The 21,847-nt window shown below is 41.1% G+C and overlaps 1 protein-coding gene across 2 annotated transcripts in view; it reads right to left on the reverse strand.

The window, feature by feature from the left end:
* The window catches only part of LOC144828642 (uncharacterized), a 281,177-nt gene that overhangs the window by 134,846 nt on the left and 124,484 nt on the right, over positions 1-21,847 (reverse strand). For both annotated transcript variants that reach the window (XR_013610500.1, XM_078687003.1), the window contains exon 2: positions 4,271-4,390. Coding sequence is in view for 1 of the 2 variants with exons in the window: in XM_078687003.1 (XP_078543129.1) it covers positions 4,271-4,390 (120 nt within the window). In the remaining variant the exon portion in view is untranslated. The remainder of the gene's footprint in view (positions 1-4,270; positions 4,391-21,847) is intronic.

The following is a 21,847-nucleotide window of genomic DNA, read 5'->3' on the forward strand; positions in this document are numbered from 1 at the left end:
TTTTTAGCTCACTGCACCATCCCAGTTCAGAACCTGGCTATATGCAAATTAGTCTGACCCTGGCCCAGTGCATCGTGGGAACAGGTCAGGCAAAACTACCAAGCCAATTCTTTACTGGAAAGGAAACAAGCTTCCGGGGACCGGTTTCTGGCATTACAGCCGTCTTCGGCCCGGCTTGCTTGAATCCTGATGGTGAAGTGAGCAAGGGACTCACATCTGAGCATACCCTGCCACTCCTATAGTGGCCAAAACAATTCAGAAAGGGGGTGGTGATGGACAGAGCATCTGAGTTAAACAGAACACTCATACCCAGTGAAAAGATCAGGGCTTGATCCATCACCGTTTTTTAGCTCACTGCACCATCCCAGTTCAGAACCTGGCTATATGCAAATTAGTCTGACCCTGGCCCAGTGCATCGTGGGAACAGGGCAGACCAAACTACCAAGCCAATTCTTTACTGGAAAGGAAACAAGCTTCCGGGGACCGGTTTCTGGCATTACAGCCGTCTTAGGCCCGGCTTGCTTGAATCCTGATGGTGCAGTGAGCAAGGGACTCACATCTGAGCATACCCTGCCACTCCTATAGTGGCCAAAACGATTCAGAAAGGGGGTGGTGATGGACAGAGCATCTGAGTTAAACAGAACACTCATACCCAGTCAAAAGATCAGGGCTTGATCCATCACCGTTTTTTAGCTCACTGCACCATCCCAGTTCAGAAGCTGGCTATATGCAAATTAGTCTGACCCTGGCCCAGTGAATCCTGGGAACAGGGCAGACCAAACTACCAAGCCAATTCTTTACTGGAAAGGAAACAAGCTTCCGGGGACCGGTTTCTGGCATTACAGCCGTCTTCGGCCCGGCTTGCTTGAATCCTGATGGTGCAGTGAGCAAGGGACTCACATCTGAGCATACCCTGCCACTCCTATAGTGGCCAAAACGATTCAGAAAGGGGGTGGTGATGGACAGAGCATCTGAGTTAAACAGAACACTCATACCCAGTCAAGTCAGTCAGTCCCCGGAAGCTTGTTTCCTTTCCAGTAAAGAATTGGCTTGGTAGTTCGGTCTGCCCTGTTCCCATGATGCACTGGGCCAGGGACAGACTAATTTGCATGTAGCCAGGTTCTGAACTGGGATGGTGTAGTGAGCTAAAAAACGGTGATGGATCAAGCCCTGATCTTTTGACTGGGTATGAGTGTTCTGTTTAACTCAGATGCTCTGTCCATCACCACCCCCTTTTCTGAATCTTATCTATCCCCAGCAGTCCTCCAACATTATTCTGCCATTCCAAGGTAGGTTTAGAATATGTGAGTGACTGAATCCATATTTTCCCATTGCTTTTATGGGGGAAAATTTGGACTTCAGAAGATCTGTTACTTTAAAGAGGCATTTTAAGAGACTGCATGAACCTTGAAAATGCAATGGCAGTTCCATGGCTACGCTATGTCAAGGAAACATTTTATAAGATAGGCCTTGATAATTATTATGAAACCCAGAGTCTATCCAACGTAATATGAAGATGGTCATTAAGAATGCATATCATACTGTTTTAAGTTTGTCTAGACAGAAAAGTAATACAGTGGAATATGTAGCTTTGAAACAACAACAATTCTACTTGTCTTTTACCACTCAGGTTCATTGGCGTTTTTTAATGACGAGATTTCGTTTAAATGCACTGCACTTTCTTATGGCTTTTCCGAAACAGGGTGATGGTGTGAGAGACGTCCCCCTTGCCCATGTAATAATGCAGCCCAACAGAGCACAATGCACGTTATGCTTTTCTGTTCACTTTACAAAGACCCAAGAGCCCGCTTCATTAAACCAATTTTACAGGATATTCGCCCCTGTACCTACAAAGAAGGTTTCGATATATTGAAGGTCGTTATCAACTGCCACTATTTGAAGCTCTTTTCTCAGTTTGATTAGAATTGCTCTTTTAATTACAAAACTATATGAATTATGAATAGTTTTATTGCTTTTATCTATCTTGGTGCTAATTTTTGTGTATTGCCTGCTAAAACTTTTTGTATTTTAAAATATCTTGTATTTTAAAATGAATGTATGAACTTCTTGTAAACTTTTATGATTCTCTTGAATCGAATAATGTTAATTGAACTGAACTGATCAGAACTAGGTAGTCTCTAGTCTATTTCCAGGAGATGGCTGACCAGTCTTTCCTAAATGCTAGGTCTTTGAGGAAGATGCATGGTGCATTATGTACCCAGATGTCTCTGGGTGCAGCATTTGCATGTAGGTATTCAGTCATGATTACGCCATGAATAGCCGTTGTTACTTGTTCTTTCTTGGTTTCTGACAGATCTTCCTAGTCAGTATTCTGTGCTAGTGTTTAGTTTAAGTTGCTATCTTGTAGTAATGATGGTAAGGAAAGAATTGCATTGATCTCGTCCATTGAGTAACTCAGACCTAAGTTTTCAGCCATGGTAGACCCTTTTTTTTGCTGGCCCAGTTTGGTGGCTTGTCTGAGTGGGTTGTTCTAAAAAAAGAATATCAAAATTCCAAATAGGAGAAGGCGATATCGAAATTCCAAATAAGAATAGAGGCTCCCACATCTGCACGCTGCTAAATATGATAAAATAAGGGAAGGGTGGAGTAAGAAGGAGCTATGATCCATTCAGCTTCCTGTTAGTCAAAATCAAATGAGAATGGATCACTTGTACCTGCAACCAGAGTCCACTGTGTTCTATTCGTCAGTACTTAAAGAAGTACTTAAAAAAAACCTCATTCACGTAGGCAGACCGTGTGGTGGTTTATCTTGATTCTCCGCCTTTGTTAGGTGCGTGACAGCATCATCATTGGGTCTCTTTCTGTATGCTTCCTCCACCTGGAGGGAACCACTGGTTTTTACAGTAGTGATCAGAAATTGATGGTGAGTGGAAAGTGCTTAAGGTCACCATCGCATGCGCAGTTTTCACCTCAAACTAAATGAAGAGAGTAGGAGGCCAGCCGGGGACGCCGCCGATGCCGCAGATAAGGTAAGGTGCTTTAAACTTATTTTTTTAAAATTTAGCGATTGTTATTATAGGGAGGGGGCAGGAAAACTCCACTTCGCTGTGGGGTGTGCAGGGTTTTGCACACTCCTCATTCTCCACGCGGAGTAGGCAAAACGCCGCACACTCCGTCGGCGGAGCGGAGTTCTCCGTCCACGGTTAGAGATGATTGCAGGTGTTTCAGAGCCTTGCTGGACCACTCTGTGGAGGAGCCTAGTTGGATGTTGAAAAAACTCCACAGAAAGGTTTAGATGGCTCCCTAATAGCCCTAAAAATGTGCCTAAAATCATCCTGAACAACCCCTGAAAGGAGCACTTCAGGATTAATGTCTGATGCTCCATAAGGTCATTGTGCTTCCTCTGTAACTGATTTTGATCTCTTAGGAGGTGATTGTGTTTTGGAGGAGAACTATTTACCCCATTTGATCTTCATGTCTAGAGGCTGCATCAATGATGTTTTGGTCCATAGTTTTGAGAAAACTGTGATCTTCTATGGCCTTGCTCAGCTGAGGTAATCCAGGCCTACCTCTAACCTTAGTACCCTGTGACCTAGATAGGGTGTTCACTAACACAGTGGGTCCTGAATCAACAGCAGATGTAGTTTGCATATACATACAAGAGCCAGGACTGGGGTTCACACTACAGAAGAGGTGGTGGTTGTAGGGCTTCAGAGAGCAGATGGAACAATAGGTTGTTGAGGAGGGGCTTGCACTGCACTACATTATGTTTAAGGCACCCTGTTTTCCATTTTTACTGATTTTTACAGATAAATACAGACAGAAAACATTCATTTTCTTGTCTGTATTTATTTTTAAATGTGGATAAAAACGGAAATTGGGTTGCTTTTTTAGTAATTCTAAATACTGACTGCCATGACTGCCAGACCAATAGATGTGTGGACTGATAGATAAGGAGGTTAAAAAAAGAAAGGAATTTTAGTAAAGACGTTTTAACAGCAGTAGATATGCACATGGTTGATACAGAAATGTACATATTTTCAAATAATTGCACTGATTTATCTTCTGCGGGTGTTCACAGCACTGAAACCTTGCAAACATTCAAGCATTAGCTCATATTTATCGGTTAAAATAAATGTGGAAATATACTGATTTCAGCTTAATGTTTCCACAAAACAAAAAATAAATATGGATAAATACAGATAAAATTAGCAAAAAATAAATACAGACGGAAATTGCAAAAAAAGAAATACCATAAAACCGGGAGCCCTAATTATGTTGCTGTAGATATTGGCTGTGTGAGGCTCACCTTTGCAGTCTGACCAGACAAACCACATGGACCAGGCTGTTCCTCCTCACGATCAAGACCAGTAGGAGATGTCTGTCCACTGAAGGTTTCTGCAGGAGGTGCAATGATGGGTGGAAGATCCTACAATGATAATGTAATTAACGGATGTATGACGTTACAACGCATGTTATTACAACGCATGTTTTTACAACGCATTTTTTACAACGCAGAAGATATTACAACGCAATATTTTACAATGAATACTATTACAACGCAATATAGAGTTACTAATGAAAAAGTACCATTACAACGAAATCCTTTAACACGCATACCTTTACAACGCATTTAAATAATATATATTTTTTTGTAATATAAAATCTGGCACGTGATGCAGGGAAATTAGGGGTTTTTGGGTGGGGAAGTGTATTAAAATGTGGTGATAAACTGCACGAAAATGCCCCGAAATCACAGAGATGTTAAAAGTAATACTCGAGTAACAAAATTAATACTCGAGTAACAAAATTAATACTCGTATTTATAAAAATGCACATATTTCACCGAGAGAACGATTTACTTTTCAAAACAACGTGTAAACGATTATTAAATAAATGAAAAACATACATTTTTCAAAAACAGAAACATTTTACATACAGAGAACCGCCATTTTAAGCACTGTAGTTTAAAATGAAGTCCATCTACCATTTCCATGACATTAAATATCAATAATACTTTCAAAATGGATGCCAAAACGGAACGAAAGTGTCAAAACATCACTTCAAAACACAACATTTTAAATTATACGTTTTCACATTGTATGAATGAAAAAAAAATTAGAAAACTAAAGACACCATTTTTAAGTCAGTTGATTATCAACTCCCAGAGTGACCAGACATCAAAAGCTGACTCTCTGACTTCTTCAACGTGATATCAGCCGTAGCCAACTTTGAAGCATTTTTTCCATGACATTCAAGTAAGTTAACAAAACGAAGTAAAGAAATGTTTGATTATAGCAGTTGAGCAGCAATAAGTTAGAAATATTTCTTTTTTAAATATAATAAATAATACAACATTAACCTTTAACTAAGGAAATACCTGAATATATTTACAAATAACTCTAAATAATCCAAAAAAATATAAACGTTACTAATATTAAAACGTTGTAATTTTTTTAACGAAAGTATTCTATTCAGAAAAATACTATAAAAAATTTTAAACAACAAAAAATATTTTTTTCTTTTGGAAACAGTTCTCCAACCAAGTGAGACGAATAAACCAGCTTTTCAAAATAAAGTTTTTTTTCTAAAGAGCAACACTACTGACCACGATTTAAAATAAGGTATTTTTTTTCCTATTTATAATCCCTACCTATAAATTATTCTTTTCTCACAGAAAATCAACTTGGTTTAAGAAAAAAAAATCAATTCATTTTCGAAATACAATCGTCTACATTTTAAGAAGGTAAGTATTTTTTATATTTAATAAAAGTATAAATAATAAAGAAATTATCACCGAAAAAACGGAATTAAATATTGATCTTACTACTTGAAAATGCAACAGTACATAAATTGTGACATGATATAAAATTTTCAAATTCAAATCCAACATCTACAAAGTGCAGCTGTTGAAAAAATGTGGGACGGTTTATAATAAACATTAACTAAAGCAATTTCAAAACAATGCAATTCTAGAGAAAGCAAGAGTTTAATTTGGAAAATTAATTAGAATTCCTACACAATAAAAATGCACCACTAAGAAAGTATGTGATGTTTTGAAGATAATAATTATTTATCATTTAAAACTTGTCAGTTATCACTAGATCAGAAACAATAGAAATCAAATTTACATGAAATGTTTTTAATACATTTTAGATACTCAAATGTATCTTCTGAAGCCCTTCAATCAAGAACAAAAACTGGGAATACCAGTCGACAAAGAAAGCCAAAGAAAAACATATAAAAAAACTAGGATTATCAGTAAGGTAAGTGCTGGATAGTGTATAGGTACCACTTACTATTTTAACTCCAGGAAGGTGCATCAGTAGGGTAAGTGCTGGATAGTGTAGAGGTGCCACTTACTATTCTAACTCCAGGAAAGTGCATCAGTAGAGTAAGTGCTGGATAGTGTAGGGGTGCCACTTACTATTCTAACTCCAGGAAAGTGCATCAGTAGGGTAAGTGCTGGATAGTGTAAGGTTGCCACTTACTAATCTAACTCCATAAACTTGTATACATAAGAAAATAATTATACATTTCTAAAACATAAAACAAAGACATAGAAAAACATAGTAATTCTTTGTTTCCCTCCAGGAAAGTGCATTAGTAGGGTAAGTGCTGGATAGTGTAGAGGAACCACTTACTATTCTAACTCCAGGAAAGTGCATCAGTAGGGTAAGTGCTGGATAGTGTAAGGTAGCCACTTACTATTCTAACTCCAGGAAGTTGCATCAATAAGGTAAGTGCTGGATAGTGTAGAGGTGCCACTTACTATTCTAACTCCAGGAAAGTGCATCACTAGTGTATGTGCTGGATAGAGTAGGGGTGCCACTTACTATTCTAACTCCATGAAAGTGCATCAGTAGGGTAAGTGCTGGATAGTGTAAGGTTGCCACTTACTAATCTAACTCCATAAACTTGTATAAATAAGAAAATAATTATACATTTCTAAAACATAAAACAAAGATATAGAAAAACATAGTAATTTTTTGTTTCCCTTTTCATTTTTTCAACAGATAATGTCAAGCCAGGCCACAGCATCTTACATTAAATCCAGGAAAGGAAACAGACTTCTCAAACATTGTGGATATATATATTGTAATGAAAGGATAAGTGAACCAAGGAAACATTGGAGGTGTGTGCAATATTATTCTTCCCGTTGCAGCGGCAGAGCGGTTACTGTTGGTGACAACATAATAAAAACAACTGAACATAACCACTCTGCCTCTGCAATGGAGATAGAAATACGTGAAACAATAAACGAAATGAAAGATATTGCATCCACCTCCAATGAAACTCCTGGTAGAATTTTAAGAGAGGTTGCACAGCATGTCCCTGGTCATATTGCTTGTAATATGCCTAATATACCCAATTTGCGTAGAATTATTCAACGTAAAAAGCAGGCAAGTAACACTCACACAGTTACCCCTCAAACTTTTGCAGACATAAACATTCCTCATGAGCTTACTCTATCTTTCTCTAATGAACCTTTCTTACTCTATGACAACCAAAACCCTCTTAAACATATTCTAATATTTAGCACTCCCCGCAACCTTTTTAAGTTAGAGAATACTGAAATTTGGATGATGGATGGGACGTTTAAATGTACGCCCCATCCTTTCACCCACATTTACAGCATTCATGCACAGATTAACAAAAATGTAGTTCCCTTAGTGTATTGTTTGCTACCAGATAAGCAATCTGCAACCTACACTGAATTTTTGTCAGTGATTAAAGAGAAAACATCCGGGAAAAGTCCTAGGAAAATCATTATAGATTTCGAATTGACTATGATCAATGTGATCAACAAAATGTACGTGGATACCCAAATTCAGGGATGTTTTTTTCATTTTTCCCAGGCATATTGGCGTAAATTACAAAAAACATCCCTGGTTTCAGATTACTGCTAAGATAGCAAACTACAAGTTGAATTAAAGAAATTAACAGCACTTTGTTTTGTACCTCCTGAAAGTGTAGATGAGTACTACACTGCAATTTCTGAATCAGAATATTATGCCGAAAATGAAGAAAAATTGGCACCCTTGTTAAATTACTTTGAGGACACATGGATTGGGCATCTAAGCAGATCGGGTCGCAGGAGGAAGCCACGTTTCCATGTGGAGTGGTGGAACTGCTACTCAACCTGCTTGGAAGGAGGTGCTAAAACAAACAATGCCATAGAGGGATGGCACAACTCCTTCAGTCATACAATTGGGAAACATCATCCAAATTTCTACTCTTTTTTGAAAACTTTGAAGAAGGAGCAAAGTTTTCAAGAAATGAGACTTGCACAAGCATTAACAGGTAGCCTAAATCCACGACCTTCTAAACAAGCTAAGGAGATGTCCGAGAGACTATTGACTGTACTTCAACAATTTTCGTTGAGTGTGGCATTAGACTACCTTGAAAATGTTGCTAACATATTACATTTCTAATCAATTCTCACAAACTTACTTTCCTGCTTTTGCCTTAAATACATTTTTTTCCACATTTAATTCAATTGGCATTTTTTTTTAAACATTTTTAAAATTAATTTTCGTTGGTTTCCCTTACCTTAAGAAGTCTTCTTGTTTTCTGTTCCTCTATTTTCCAATATAGACAAATCCATTAGTAATTTTTTCTTAAAAAAAACCCTTACAATCCAAAGATAAGTCACTCTTCTCCTTCTTTTATTTTAAAATAACATTTTTTTATCCATTGCATTTAAAATGGAATATATTTATTTTTGAAAACATTTTGAACGTTCCGTAAAAAATATCCTTTCTTTCCTCATCACTTATTTTTTCCAAAATGATGCTTGTTTGAAATTTATTTTTAAAAAAACTGGGTTTTTTATAAAGGTTTATTTTTAAGAATTTGGCATATTTTTTAAAATTGTGAAAAAAAAGAACAATGTTGTAATCTCTTAAATTTATACCTCAAAAAATCTGCAAAAATTATCAGAATATTTTTCAATTACTGTTTATCAAATCGATACTTTTTCAATTTTTTATTTTTAAATCGATAATTTAATGCATTTCCTGAGTAATGCATTCTTCTTTACAAGTAATAAAATAATGTTAGTGCCATAAAATACATCCATATTCATAACTTAATTGTTTCAATTTTTTTTCTTTTTTCTGTACTTTTTCAAACAGAAAAATTACGTTCTTGAAAACAAATCCGTCTTCGTTGCCCGAATCCTTTTGCATTCTTCTTTTTTCCAAAAATCCCTTGCAGCAAAATGTGACGTTCCCAACCTGTAAATTAATTTTTTCGGTTATGTAACATCACATCCTAACTGGATATTTTCTCGCTAACTAAATCATATTGTATCTCATTCCAGTTTTTCCCAAAAACAACACGCAAAATAATTCCTTTAAATTCCTGGCCTATTAAATATTAAACCAATGCAACCAATCAAACCTCAAAAACGAAAACTACAACGATTTAATCAAAATGCATCTCCCTTCTTTTTTTCCTCTTGCAATTCAAAAAACCAGTTTAATTTATTACCAACCAAGCCAAAAGCAATCATTTTGCCAAAATAACAAAACTATCCTATTTTTCTTCTACAAAACTTCAATCGCAATACATTTCTATCTCTACACAAAACATTAAACGTTCAAAATCTTTTCTAATAATTAAACATTTAGTTATTTTTCCATTTTTACCCATTACTTTTTTTTTTTTTTTTTTTTTGGTTAAAAACTTTTATTGAGCAACAAAATCAGGGTTACAGAGACGGGCCTACAACCTCACGGGCTGGCCGCTAAAATCAAGGCACAATGTGGGAAAAACACTTGCGGCCACTCCAGAGGTCAGGCACAAATCGGATACAGAATGTCGCCCAAAGTATAAAACAAGATAAGGCATTTTTCTTTTTTACACACACCAAAAAGAAACAACAAACAACAAGAAAGGCGAATGCATAATAAACGGAGTCAGCCCAGAAGGAGGAGGGGAAACCCACTAATCAGGAATATGAGATCATAATCAGTAGGACAAAGCAGGGTGGGGGGGACAGCGGGGAGGACAGGCAAATCAAAGGACAGTATACGAAATTTCAGGAACGCCAGCCTAGGGCGATAAGGTAACATCGGGGGGCTCAACCAATGGAGGAGCACAAATATCTCCGCGATAGGCATTCCACTGACTCCAGATCTTCGTCCATGCCCTAGGTCTGCCCCTGGCTGTATAGACCGTCTTTTCGCGGCACATAGACCAGTCCATGTTTTCCTCCCACACAGAGGCAGTGGGGGGCCTGTACAAGCCCCAGAGTTGCGCTATGTCCCGCTTCGCAACCATATATCCCAGGGTCGCCCATCTGGTCTGGGCCACCGAATAGTCGGTAGGTTCCCACACGTTCAACAGGCATCTCCGGGCCTCAGGCTCTAGGGCAATGCCAGTCACATCAGCCATCACCGCAAGTACCTCAGTCCAGTATGCAGCCACCCTCGGGCACTCCCAGATAACGTGAAGAAATGTAGCACTCATCCCGCATCCACGCTTGCATAAACCATCCGGGGAAAACCCATCACAACCAAACGAGGACCAGTAACATACACCCGGTGGAGGATCTTGAGCTGAACCAGACGGAGACGGGCAGGAATGGCGACCTCTTTCGGAGAAGATAGTGTCGACTGCCAATCCTCGTCATCCAATTCCAGCCCGTCGCCGACCCAAGCCTCCCTAAGTCGGACAAGCAAGTCAGCGCGATTGTGAATCAGCTTCTTGTAGATCAAGGAGATAGTGCTATCAGGGAGGTGGCCATCCAGGATACGATCTTCTAGGGGGGAGGACTCAGGGATGGCGGCACCAGAAGTCAGAACAGAAGCAAGGGCATGGCGGACCTGCAAATATCTAAAAAATTCCCTATCACTCAAGTCATAATCATTCCGAAGGGCCTCGAAGGACTTCACCGCTCCATTCGTACATACGTCACCCACTCTACTTATTCCAATCATATCCCAGCGGTCAAAACCCTTCGTCGTCCAAAGACATCCCAGACGCTCGGATGCATAAAGCGGAGTCGCCAGTGTCATGCGATCCTCCCATCCCAGGCTTACATTCGCAGCTCGCCACGCACTAACCGCAATCCTGGTCGGTCCCGTAAGATGGCGCCCAGCCGACCTGGAGTAAAGCGCTCTATTAAAGTCCCCTCCCGGCAGTTGGAGTCTATCCATTTCAAAGGCCGGATCCCGACCCGGGGAGTACATTGAGTGGTTAATGGCAGACAGTTGGGTGGCCCAATAATATCTCCTGATATCGGGAAGTGCTATGCCCCCGTCATACCAAGGGATGGTAAGCTTCGCAAGGGCGATACGTGGACGCCCGTCCCAAATCAACTGTCTTTGTAGACTCTCGATCTCTCGAAAATAGGTAGCAGGGATGTCATCATAAGAATTCTGGAGTGCGTAAAGGAATCGCGGCAAGGACATCATCTTGAAAAGGGCAGCTCTGCCCAGCGGAGACAGAGGCAATTTACGCCAGCGAGCCACGTCCAGCCTCAATCTAAGAAGCGGGGGAAGGAGATTACGTTCAAACCGGAGCGATGAATCAAGTGTAATAAAAATCCCCAGATATTTAAAGCCAGACTGAACAACCTGGATAGGAAATCTATTCGGCAACGGGGGCAGAACCCCCGAGAGAACATATACACAGGACTTAGCCCAGTTGATAATCAAACCAGAATTTTTACCAAACGAGGTGAGAACGTCGAATAAAACATTTAAAGATTTACGCGGGGAAGTAAGGTAAAGAAGAATGTCGTCCGCGTAAAGCGAAACGCGGTCCTCAAAATCTGGGGACCAACGTATCCCCTTGAGAGAAGGCTCCCATCGAAGCCACGCAGCCAGCGGCTCTAACGCGAGAGCAAAAAGTAGCGGAGACAAGGGGCACCCCTGTCTGGTCCCCCTACCTAGGGAAAAGGGAACAGAAACTCGACCGTTAACCACAACCTGCGCCAGGGGGTCGGTGTATAGCAGCTTCACCCATCCAATAAACCCCGGGCCAAAACCAAACTTCTCAAGAGCTGCCCAAAGATAGGGCCACTCTATCGTATCAAAGGCCATCGAGGCGTCCAACGAAGCCAAAATGGCCGGCTCCGTCAGAAGCCCCGCCCTCGCAATGGCTCCGTGGAGGCGACGCAGATTAAGAGCTGTGTTACGGTGCGGGATAAAGCCGGATTGGTCCGGATGAATCAAGTCACTAATGACCGTCAGGAGGCGAGTAGCCAAGAGCTTTGCAAGAACCTTGGGCTCAACATTTAACAGGGAGATGGGTCTATATGACGAACAAAGATCCCAGGGCTTACCCTCTTTAGGAATTACAACGATCGTAGCCAGGCGCTGGTCATAGGGGAGAGCACCCCGCTCACGGGACTCCAAAAACATTGTTAGAAGATAGGGCGCAATCTTATCGGGACGCAATTTGTACAACTCGATTGGCAATCCGTTCGGGCCCAAAGCCTTGCCCGAACGGAGAGAGCGAATGGCAGTCGCTATTTCGTCCGTAGAGAACGGGCCCTCCATAGAGACCTGCTCCAAATCGGAGAGGCAGGGCAAAGCTATATCACGCAGCAAGAGGCGAGAGTCGCCTGTATCCCGTTCTGACACAGGGGAATAAACCGCACGAAAGTAGTCCGCAAAACATTCCACTATTTCAACTGGGTCCGTCACTCTCACACCATTCGAAGTCTGAATCACCGGCACCACTCGATTCGCCCTCTCCTTCTTATCCAACCAGGCAAGCAATTTACCCGCTTTGTCCCCAACATCATACAAACGACCCTGTTGCTCTCGAAACATCATTTTAGCCGCATCTGTGACCAGAGACTTATAGGCAAACTGTTTCAGACCCAGGGCATGGAGTTTGCCAGGAGTAACAGTCGATTCCAGGTCAGCCTCCATCTCAAGTATTTCCATCTCAAGATCCACCACCTCCCGATTCCTCGCCTTTTTGGTTTCAGCAATGAGAGACAAGGCCTGCCCACGAATCACTGTCTTAAAGGCCTCCCATAGGGAAACCGCAGAGGAGACGGACCCCTCGTTGTCTAAAAAATAATTGTCCAGGGACTTAATCAATAGATCACGGGTCCCAGGGGTGGTCAGGTACCAAGGGTTGATAGGAGCCACCCGGCCCGCCGCCTCCACCCCCACATCAAAGCAAAGCCAGAGCGGAGAATGGTCCGAGATGCCCCGGGGAAGGTGTCTAATCCCCCGGACAGCCGATGACTGTGCAGCTGGCATTAGGAAGTAATCCAGTCTAGACAGACTCCCATGGGCCCCAGAATGGAAAGTATATTGAAGCTGAGTGGGGTGCATAAGTCTCCAACAGTCCACCAAACCAAAAGTATCCAAAAAACCACCCAGCCACAGTTGGGCCAAAGGAGTGTCCCTAGGGGGGTAACGATCACTCAGACCGGAGAACACAGAGTTAAAGTCACCAGCCATGAAAAGAGCGCCATCAGGGAGGTCCAACAGCACTCGGCCCAAATCGGAGAAGGTAGAGGTCTGCATGCCGGGGGGCACGTAGACGGCGAACAGAGAAAGGGTCCGGCCCTCATATCGTCCCACGAGGACGGCATAACGCCCCCGATCATCAAGGATCACATCATCTATCGCAAGGGGAAGGGAAGCCCGGACCAGGATGCCCACCCCCCTGGAGCCCGTAGTAAACCCTGAGTGCGCGACAAGGCGATATCCCCACCTATTCATTGCACGACAAGTATTACCCACTAGATGGGTCTCCTGCAGAAAAACAATATCGGGAGACAAACGTCGCAGGCATTGCAACACCACCCCCCTTTTTATACGATCCCCCAGACCATTGACATTCCACGAAATAAACCTCAACCCGCTACCCCCCATCCCACAGAGTAATGCAGGAACCATCCCCCACTGAGCATGACATTGAAAATTCCATTAGCAAGATAGAGTCGCCTTGAAAAAACAAAACACGAACCTCAAACACCCCACCAACCCACCCCCTAACATCCAAGAAAACACCCCCCACCCTGCACCCCTGCAGTAAGCTAAAAAGCCACCCCAACATGCAGTGTGCCTGTCGCCCAAAAACCCCCGTTCTACAAAAAGACCCCGGAGGAGGAAAGGCCCCGTCCCAACCGCCACCCCGACAGAGCTAAAGGGAGAAGAGAACACACAGAAAATAGAGGCACTCAAGTATGGAACCCTGGGAGAATTCACATGGCACGGAGACAGGGGCATAGACCATACGTTCAGCTCTCTACACCACCCTCGGCACCACCCGGGTGTTCAGCGGGCTCAGTCCAGTTAGGCCGGCCCGGCAGAGAGTCCAGCCAGTCATTTACCGAATCAGGCCGATCAAAGAAAAGGGTCCGTTCATTGTACTCAACTCGCAGCCTGGTAGGAAAAAGCATGGCGTATCGCAGTCCCAAGTCCCGAAGACGCTTCTTGACTCCACGGAAGCCCATACGTTGTCTCTGCACAAGCTGTGAGAAGTCCGGGTAAAAGTTCACCATGGCATTCTCAAAGGCCACCGGGCCCTTAACTCGCGAGGCCTGCAGGATAGCGTCTCGGTCCCTATAATGAAAGAGTTTTGCAACAATGGGCCTCGGCGGGGCGCCCGGCTTGCCCTGTCCACCCGGAACACGATGGGCACGTTCCACCGCAAAGAATTTGCTCAATCCAGATGGAGAAAGGTAGTTTTGTATCAAGTCCTCAACCAGGAGATCAACAGAATGTGGGCCAGGATTTTCCGGAACGCCAACCACACGCACGTTGCAACGCCGTGCTCTGTTTTCAAAATCCTCCAAGCGCGAGTCATGAAATCATTCACCTTTCTGAGGTTGCCAATCTCCGTCTGTATCTCCGAGACGTCGGCCGTGTGGCTAGATGACTTGAGATCCAATGACTTCACCTTCTCATTGGTTTTAGATAGGTCGGCCCGAATCAAGTTCACATCGATGGCCACAGTATCTATTTTGTGGGCCAGAGCTTCATACTGTTGGCCAATGGTTTCTCTCATGCCAGAAATGGCGCCCATGATGTCCTGCAGGGACGGCTCCGCCGAAGCCTCCAAAGGGTGCCCAACTGCACTCGGGCCAGGCAAGGCGGCTCCAGGGAACCCCTTCGATTGTGTGTACCGGTCCATGATGTTAGACTGGACCGGGCCCCCGCGCAGGGGCGTCTTGGTCTTCCGCCTCTCTTGGTCCCCTCTGCCAGTCATAATGGAGACCGCGTCCCCGAGGGACCCACGCGACCTGGTGAAAATGGCCGCAGGAGGACAGGGCGCCGGAGCCAAAAATCAGCAGCGAGGGCACATCGAGGTGTGAACCGGTCTGGAAGGATGCGAAGCAGGCGAAAGGTGCAACAGCAACCTCGCGACGCTGGACCCAACAACGGCCAGACACCTCTGCCGGAAGACGTAGGCTGAGGCAAATCGAAACTGAAAGTTAAGAGGGGGACCCACAAGTCGAATCCCCCTGCCGCTGTTGTTCAACTCAGACACGGCAACAGAGCCTCACCAAGACCCGGGCGCACCACCGGGGCGGGCCCCGAAAGTTCGAGTCGACGTAACTTCGGTGCCCCTGGTTCAATTCGAAATCCAAAAACGGCATTAAGATCAGCCCAGGTTCCTCTACAAGAGTCCTCGTAATTAATCAGGATATGTTCAGGATATCATGCCGGGAGTGGCGGGGGTCCGGAGAGCACTGTGCTCACGCGGCCATCATGGATGCCCGCCAAGCTCCTCCCCTCTTTTTACCCATTACTTTAATCGTAAAATGACCCGACGTAGGCTTATACAAGTAAAATGTTTGGCGACATGCTGAAAACAAACACTAAATAACTTTTATTTACATCCGCAACCTCTCCTTATCCTTTTATTACAATATATATACATTTTTTTCTTTTTTTTACTTTAAATAAAGTTATTTAAGTTTCCTACCTGAGCGCAGATCAGCTTCCAGCTGCTTCCAGCAATCGATGCAATCCAAGATGGCCGCTAACGTCGACGTTAACGTAACGACGTGATCAAAATCTAGCAAGATAAAAAAAGGACTATTTGCTAAACATTTATTTTTCTCAAGTTATTATTTTTTATAAATATTATTTCTAAACATAAATTGTTACAAAATTATGGAGAATGTTTATAAAAATGTATATTTATTTTTGACATTTTTTTAATAAAATAAAGCAAACTAAAACAATAACGTCATGGTCTTTCTACTTTTATATTTTATTATCGTTACTTTAAAAATAATGTTTTGACTACTATAAATTATGTTTATTATCACTTACCAGTATGCTAGTCTTCTTTCCATCTTCTCCCTCCTTCTTCTGTTGTTTTTCGACCTTGCTATTCAGTTCCGCGGGTTACTATAGAGTAGTCATTGAAATAAAAGGACTAAACCGTCCATTGAAATCAATGTAAAACCGTGGGAAATTTTCTAAAAATGTTTCTTATAATATTTTTATCATTTTTTAAAATTCCAAAATATTTTAAATAAATAATAAATATTTATATTTAATTTTTATTAACCTTATTTTCCTTCAGAAAATTAATAATAATTGTAATTAAATTAACATTCAAATAAAATCTCTTTTTTCTTCTTTAAAATTAACCAGAGCATTATTTCTTAAAATATTTTAGAAAAATAAATTATATTTCTAATATTAAACATTACATTTTAATAATTTTAAAATAAAAAATTAAATAATAATTAGTAATTAAATATACTTAAAACATTTATATTTTCTTAAAAAATATATAAATAAATAAATAAATGAGTTAATTCTTCTAATTAAAATCATTTTTCTAAAATGTATTAATATTTATTAATTTATTAATTTAATATTTTCAAAAAAGATACCTGAGTATTAATTCTTCTAATTAAATTCATTTTTCCAACATTTATTAATATTTTTTAATTTATTAATTTAATATTTTCAAAAAAGATACCGGAGTATTAATTCTTCTAATTAAATTCATTTTTCCAAAATGTATTAATATTTATTAATTTATTACTTTTATATTTTCAAAAAAGATACCTGAGTATTAATTCTTCTAATTAAATACATTTTTCTAAAAGTTATTAATATTTATTAATTTATTAATTTAATATTTTCAAAAAAGATACCTGAGTATTAATTCTTCTAATTAAATTCATTTTTCCATTTATTAATATTTAATAATTTATTAATTTAATATTTTCAAAAAAGATACCTGAGTATTAATTCTTCTAATTAAATTCGTTTTTCCAACATTTATTAATATTTATTAATTTATTAATTTAATATTTTCATAAAAGATACCGGAGTATTAATTCTTCTAATTAAATTAATTTTTCTAAAATGTATTAATATTTATTAATGTATTAATTTAATATTTTCAAAAAAGATACCTGAGTATTAATTCTTCTAATTAAATTCATTTTCACAACATTTTTCCAACATTTATTAATATTTATTAATATTAAATTTTAATTTAAAAAAGGCCTCTATAATTTTACATAGAAATTAACTCAATTTAAAATAAAATACATTTTTAAATATATATACGATGTAAAAGCATGCGTTGTAACAGCACTCGCGTTGTAAAAGCATGCGTTGTAAAAACATGCGTTGTAATAGAACTTGCGTTGTAATAGTTGCGTTGTAATAGCACTGCGTTGTAATAGTTGCGTTGTAATGGCTGTTCCCCGTAATTAACAATTATGAAAGACAGACTTATGGTCATAAACATTTATTACATGATCTTCTGCGTATATTGCTTTTTATAAGGGTGACCAGCTAATATGATAGATTTTAACACCCTCCCTTTTGCTTGACTAAGGTACAGATATGGTAATGCAGTTTGTGGGGAAATTAACTGATTTTGTGTTCATCAGATCGGATAGTCCATTATAAACATAAAGTATATACCATCCACTGTCATAGAAGTGAATTATATCCTACGGCACTTGCAATACAATGATCTGCGTATCCATCAAGTTTGCATTGAGTATGTTCTTTGCAAAACTCCACATGTGCGCCTGAGTAACATTTCACATCACTTAATTTTTGTAGGATACTGGCAATATTTTGGCAAAACTACATTTGTTTTGCTACCTGTTTTGGAAATTTGAAAATCATTGTACAATGTTGGTAAATGCAACACATATATAAAAAGAAACAGCGTTTACAACGACGGTTGAACCCCTGCATGCCATTATCACACAGGTTTTACAACGCATGCGTCTTTACCCCACAGGACTTTACAACAAGTAGGCCTTTACCACGCAGGCCTTTACAATGAAAATGTAAGTATAATGTAAGTATGTGGGTATGTGTCTTATATATATTTATCTATTCACTGAAAAAACCAAAGGTTACAGGGATGTTATAGTTAGGCTCAGATTTCACACACACAAAACATTAGAAATTCAGCAGTTATAGTTACCTCAGCTAACTATAACTTACGCCCCGCAATGTTATGCTTAATTGCCTCACATATTACATCACTCATGACATGGTCAGGGACATCACTGATGACATCATCACTCATGACATCTCAAATGAGTCCACAGTTTTGCACAAAATATCTAACCAACTGGAGTACTTTCTAGTAGTTAATTAGTAAGTGCTGCTTTTTTGGGTAAATGTCCAGTGCGCATTCTACACTACAGCTGCATAATCGTCCATGAGGAACTGCCTACAGTGAAATTCTGTGCATTTCGGCAATGTGATTTTTTTGTGTGCGTCCTTATCCAGAAATCTTTGATAATATGAATCTTCCTATAGAGAAGACAACAAGACTATAAAGAGGTAAATCTTCACCAAACAAGGCTCCTTCCACTTAACTATATGAAGGAAGTGCTTATTTGTTTGATGGTGGAGATGTATTCATATTACTCGTCATCAAACATTTGTCACCAAAATTGCCGCAAAACACATGGGGGCCTCTTGTTAAGCTGTCCATCATCATGGTAAAAGGTGGGAAGACCTTTGAATACTACTAGGAAAGGTGGAGCTAATTTGGAGAAACTTCCAAGTGATTTGCACATTTGCACATTTGCATACTCATCGTAATGCAAAAAGATAACCATGGACTCTGCTCTCACCAGGAGAGGCCAAGAAAGAACACACTTGTCACTGTCACTACAGATTACCTCAGATAGATCAACAATGCATTCACCTGTACCAAGGATTTCAGATTATTTTTGAATGTGAAATGGCTTATAAAACACACTTGCTTTGCCTTTGCCAAGGTCAGGAAGTTAGAATCATTTGACCTTTACAGAAGTGGAGCTTGAACTTGGGCACCTGCTATGTTCATATTTGTAAGTGCTTGCCTTTGAGGTTTAATTTCTGTGAAATGAGCATCAGGACAAGAACGGAACGTCACTTCCCTATTTGTCTAGCAAGAGTCCACAGTTTTGCACACAATGGGACCATGGTGAGGAGCCCCAATGCCCCTCCAGTCCCTGCCAGCTTTCCACTTCCAGCGGGTGCCGGCATTGCTCATGCATGCAGGGAGTAACACAAATGCTGCTCCCTGCATGCCGGAGCAATTCTTTCATCTGTTTTCCATCCAGCTTGACAGTGGGCAGGAAAACAGATGAAAAGTCCTCTCCCAGCATGCGGGAGCAGTTTTCCTGCTGCCTCCTGCTGGAAGCAGACTTTGGGCTCATCTGGAGTTAGATGTCTAAGTACCCACCAAGTGAAAGCAAACTGCTATGTCCCAGGGGTGGGCACCTCGGGACATAGGGAGCTGGCCCTGAGGGTGGGGGGGATGGTCTACAGGTCCATTCATGTCTCCAGGAGGGTGGTCATCTGGCCCCCCTCCTTTGTTATTCTAGAGCTAGCTCAGGGGAGGTGGTGGTCCCCCGGGCTGAAAATGGCCTGGGAGGGGGACCATGTGGCCCCCCTCCTCTTTCTAAATATAGTCAAGCACCCTCCCACTTTGTGTTCATTCGGCCTGATCCCTGGGGAGTTGGCAGTCCCCAGGCCCTAAATGACCTACAAAGGGAGACCATTTCTCATATTTGCATATTGGGCTTGGCCTGGCTCCAGGGAGGTGGAAGACCCTGGGGCTCACAGGGGCCATAGGAGGGAGGGCTGCATGAGCCCCCTCCCCATAATATATATATTAACATATGTCCCAGGGACCTGACCCACCCTAGGGCTGAAAAATAAACATGTGCAGGAGTACGCACTTGTTTTTTTTCCATTTTGCAGTGTATTCATGAATCCACTTTGAAATCATGGCACAACTGAAAAAAAATGCTTTCAGACCTGGCAGAGCACCAGGCTTGTCCTACCCTGCTCCTTTTTCTTTAACTTTTTGGGGGAAGCAGAGTCCAAGTCCCAAAATGGCTGCCAGCACAATATATATATATATATATATATATATATATATATATATATATATATATATATATATATATATATATATATATATATATTACCTACTGGCGGTCGCCAGTAGGTATATATAGTTAGGATTTTTTCTCTATGGGTTTTTTGAAAATTCTATGTCTAATAACTTTGGCGTTTGTGGACGGAATCGGCTGAAATTTTCAGGAAAATGGCACATTTTGTTTCTGAGCAGCCCTTGAAAATTTGGGGGGGGTTCGTCCAGTGGGGGCCGAGAAAAAAGGGGGGTCCCAAAACGTGTTTTTAACATTGAGTTTTCCATAGGGCGGTTGGCCTCACTTTTAGCCCGAACGGCTGAATGGATTTGCACGAAACTTGGCAAAATTGTAGGGACTGGTAGCCCGATGTGCCTTTTGTAGGTCTCAATATATGTGCTCCAGTGGATTTTGAGAAATTAACGTTTAAAAAAAGATATATATCTGTAACAGCGGACCGGTTAGCGCTCTGGTTCGCGGACTTTTCGCGCAACGGAGCTTTGTGAAGCGAAGCTGATTGGTTCTCCGGCGTCTGTCAACATTCCAAACAGTCCGTAGCGGCCGCCATCTTGTCTCTCGGTAGGATCGAGAGACAAGAGGAGGTCAAAACAAAGGGGGAAATAACTATAAGGGGGCATAGTAGATCCTCGCTGACCCCCTAGGTTTGATGTGGAGGTTTTAAAAGGGCCCCGCGGGGCAAAAAAAAATAATAAAAATAATAATTGAACGGCTGAATGGATTTGCACGAAACTTGGCAAAATATTAGGGACTGGTAGCCCGATGTGCCTTTGCTAGGTCTCAATATATGTGCTCCAGTGGATTTTGAGAAATTAACGTTCAAAAAAAGATATATATCTGTAACAGCGCTCCGCTTCGCGTAACGGAGGTTTGCGAAGCTGATTGGTCATTCTGTCACTGGGCTATAGTTGGGCTACATCTGGCTGATATTTGGGCTACATTTGTTTTTTTGTGTGTCTGGCGGCCATCTTTGGGCTACATTGGGCTACATTGGGCTTCATTGGGCTACATTCGGCTAATTAGCAAATAGCTCATCGCAAACTAGGAATGGTAAAGAATCGCTATTTATTCCTTAAAGTTCGCTATTTAGGAAATGCAAATAACTTTTATGATACATATGGCGGTTCATCTCTAACAAGATAAGAAGCATAGGGATAGATTTATGATGACTGGCGCATCACCAGGGATGTGTTAGTCATTCTGTGCCGCTGTTCCGTCACCTATGGTGTGCTGCATTTACAATGCGGCGCATCATGGGGCAAAAACAGCACAGATGCGTGATGTATCTGTGCCGTAAAGGTGGCGCATTGCTGGAGTTGTATCGCAAGTGTGATGAAGCTCCAGCAAGGGTCGGGGGTGCCCCTGTCGCAGGGTTTCTGTTCTCACACAGAACTGTGGACAGAGGATTGGAACCTCGGCGAATTAGGGTGTCCCAAAACTCACGTTAGTAATCAAAAACTATTTAGCAAGCTAGGTACAGTGTCACATTGGATATAACAAACTCTCAATGTTTAG

This window comes from Lissotriton helveticus, chromosome 4_1 (assembly GCF_964261635.1).
Source record: "Lissotriton helveticus chromosome 4_1, aLisHel1.1, whole genome shotgun sequence".
NCBI lineage: Eukaryota > Metazoa > Chordata > Amphibia > Caudata > Salamandridae > Lissotriton > Lissotriton helveticus.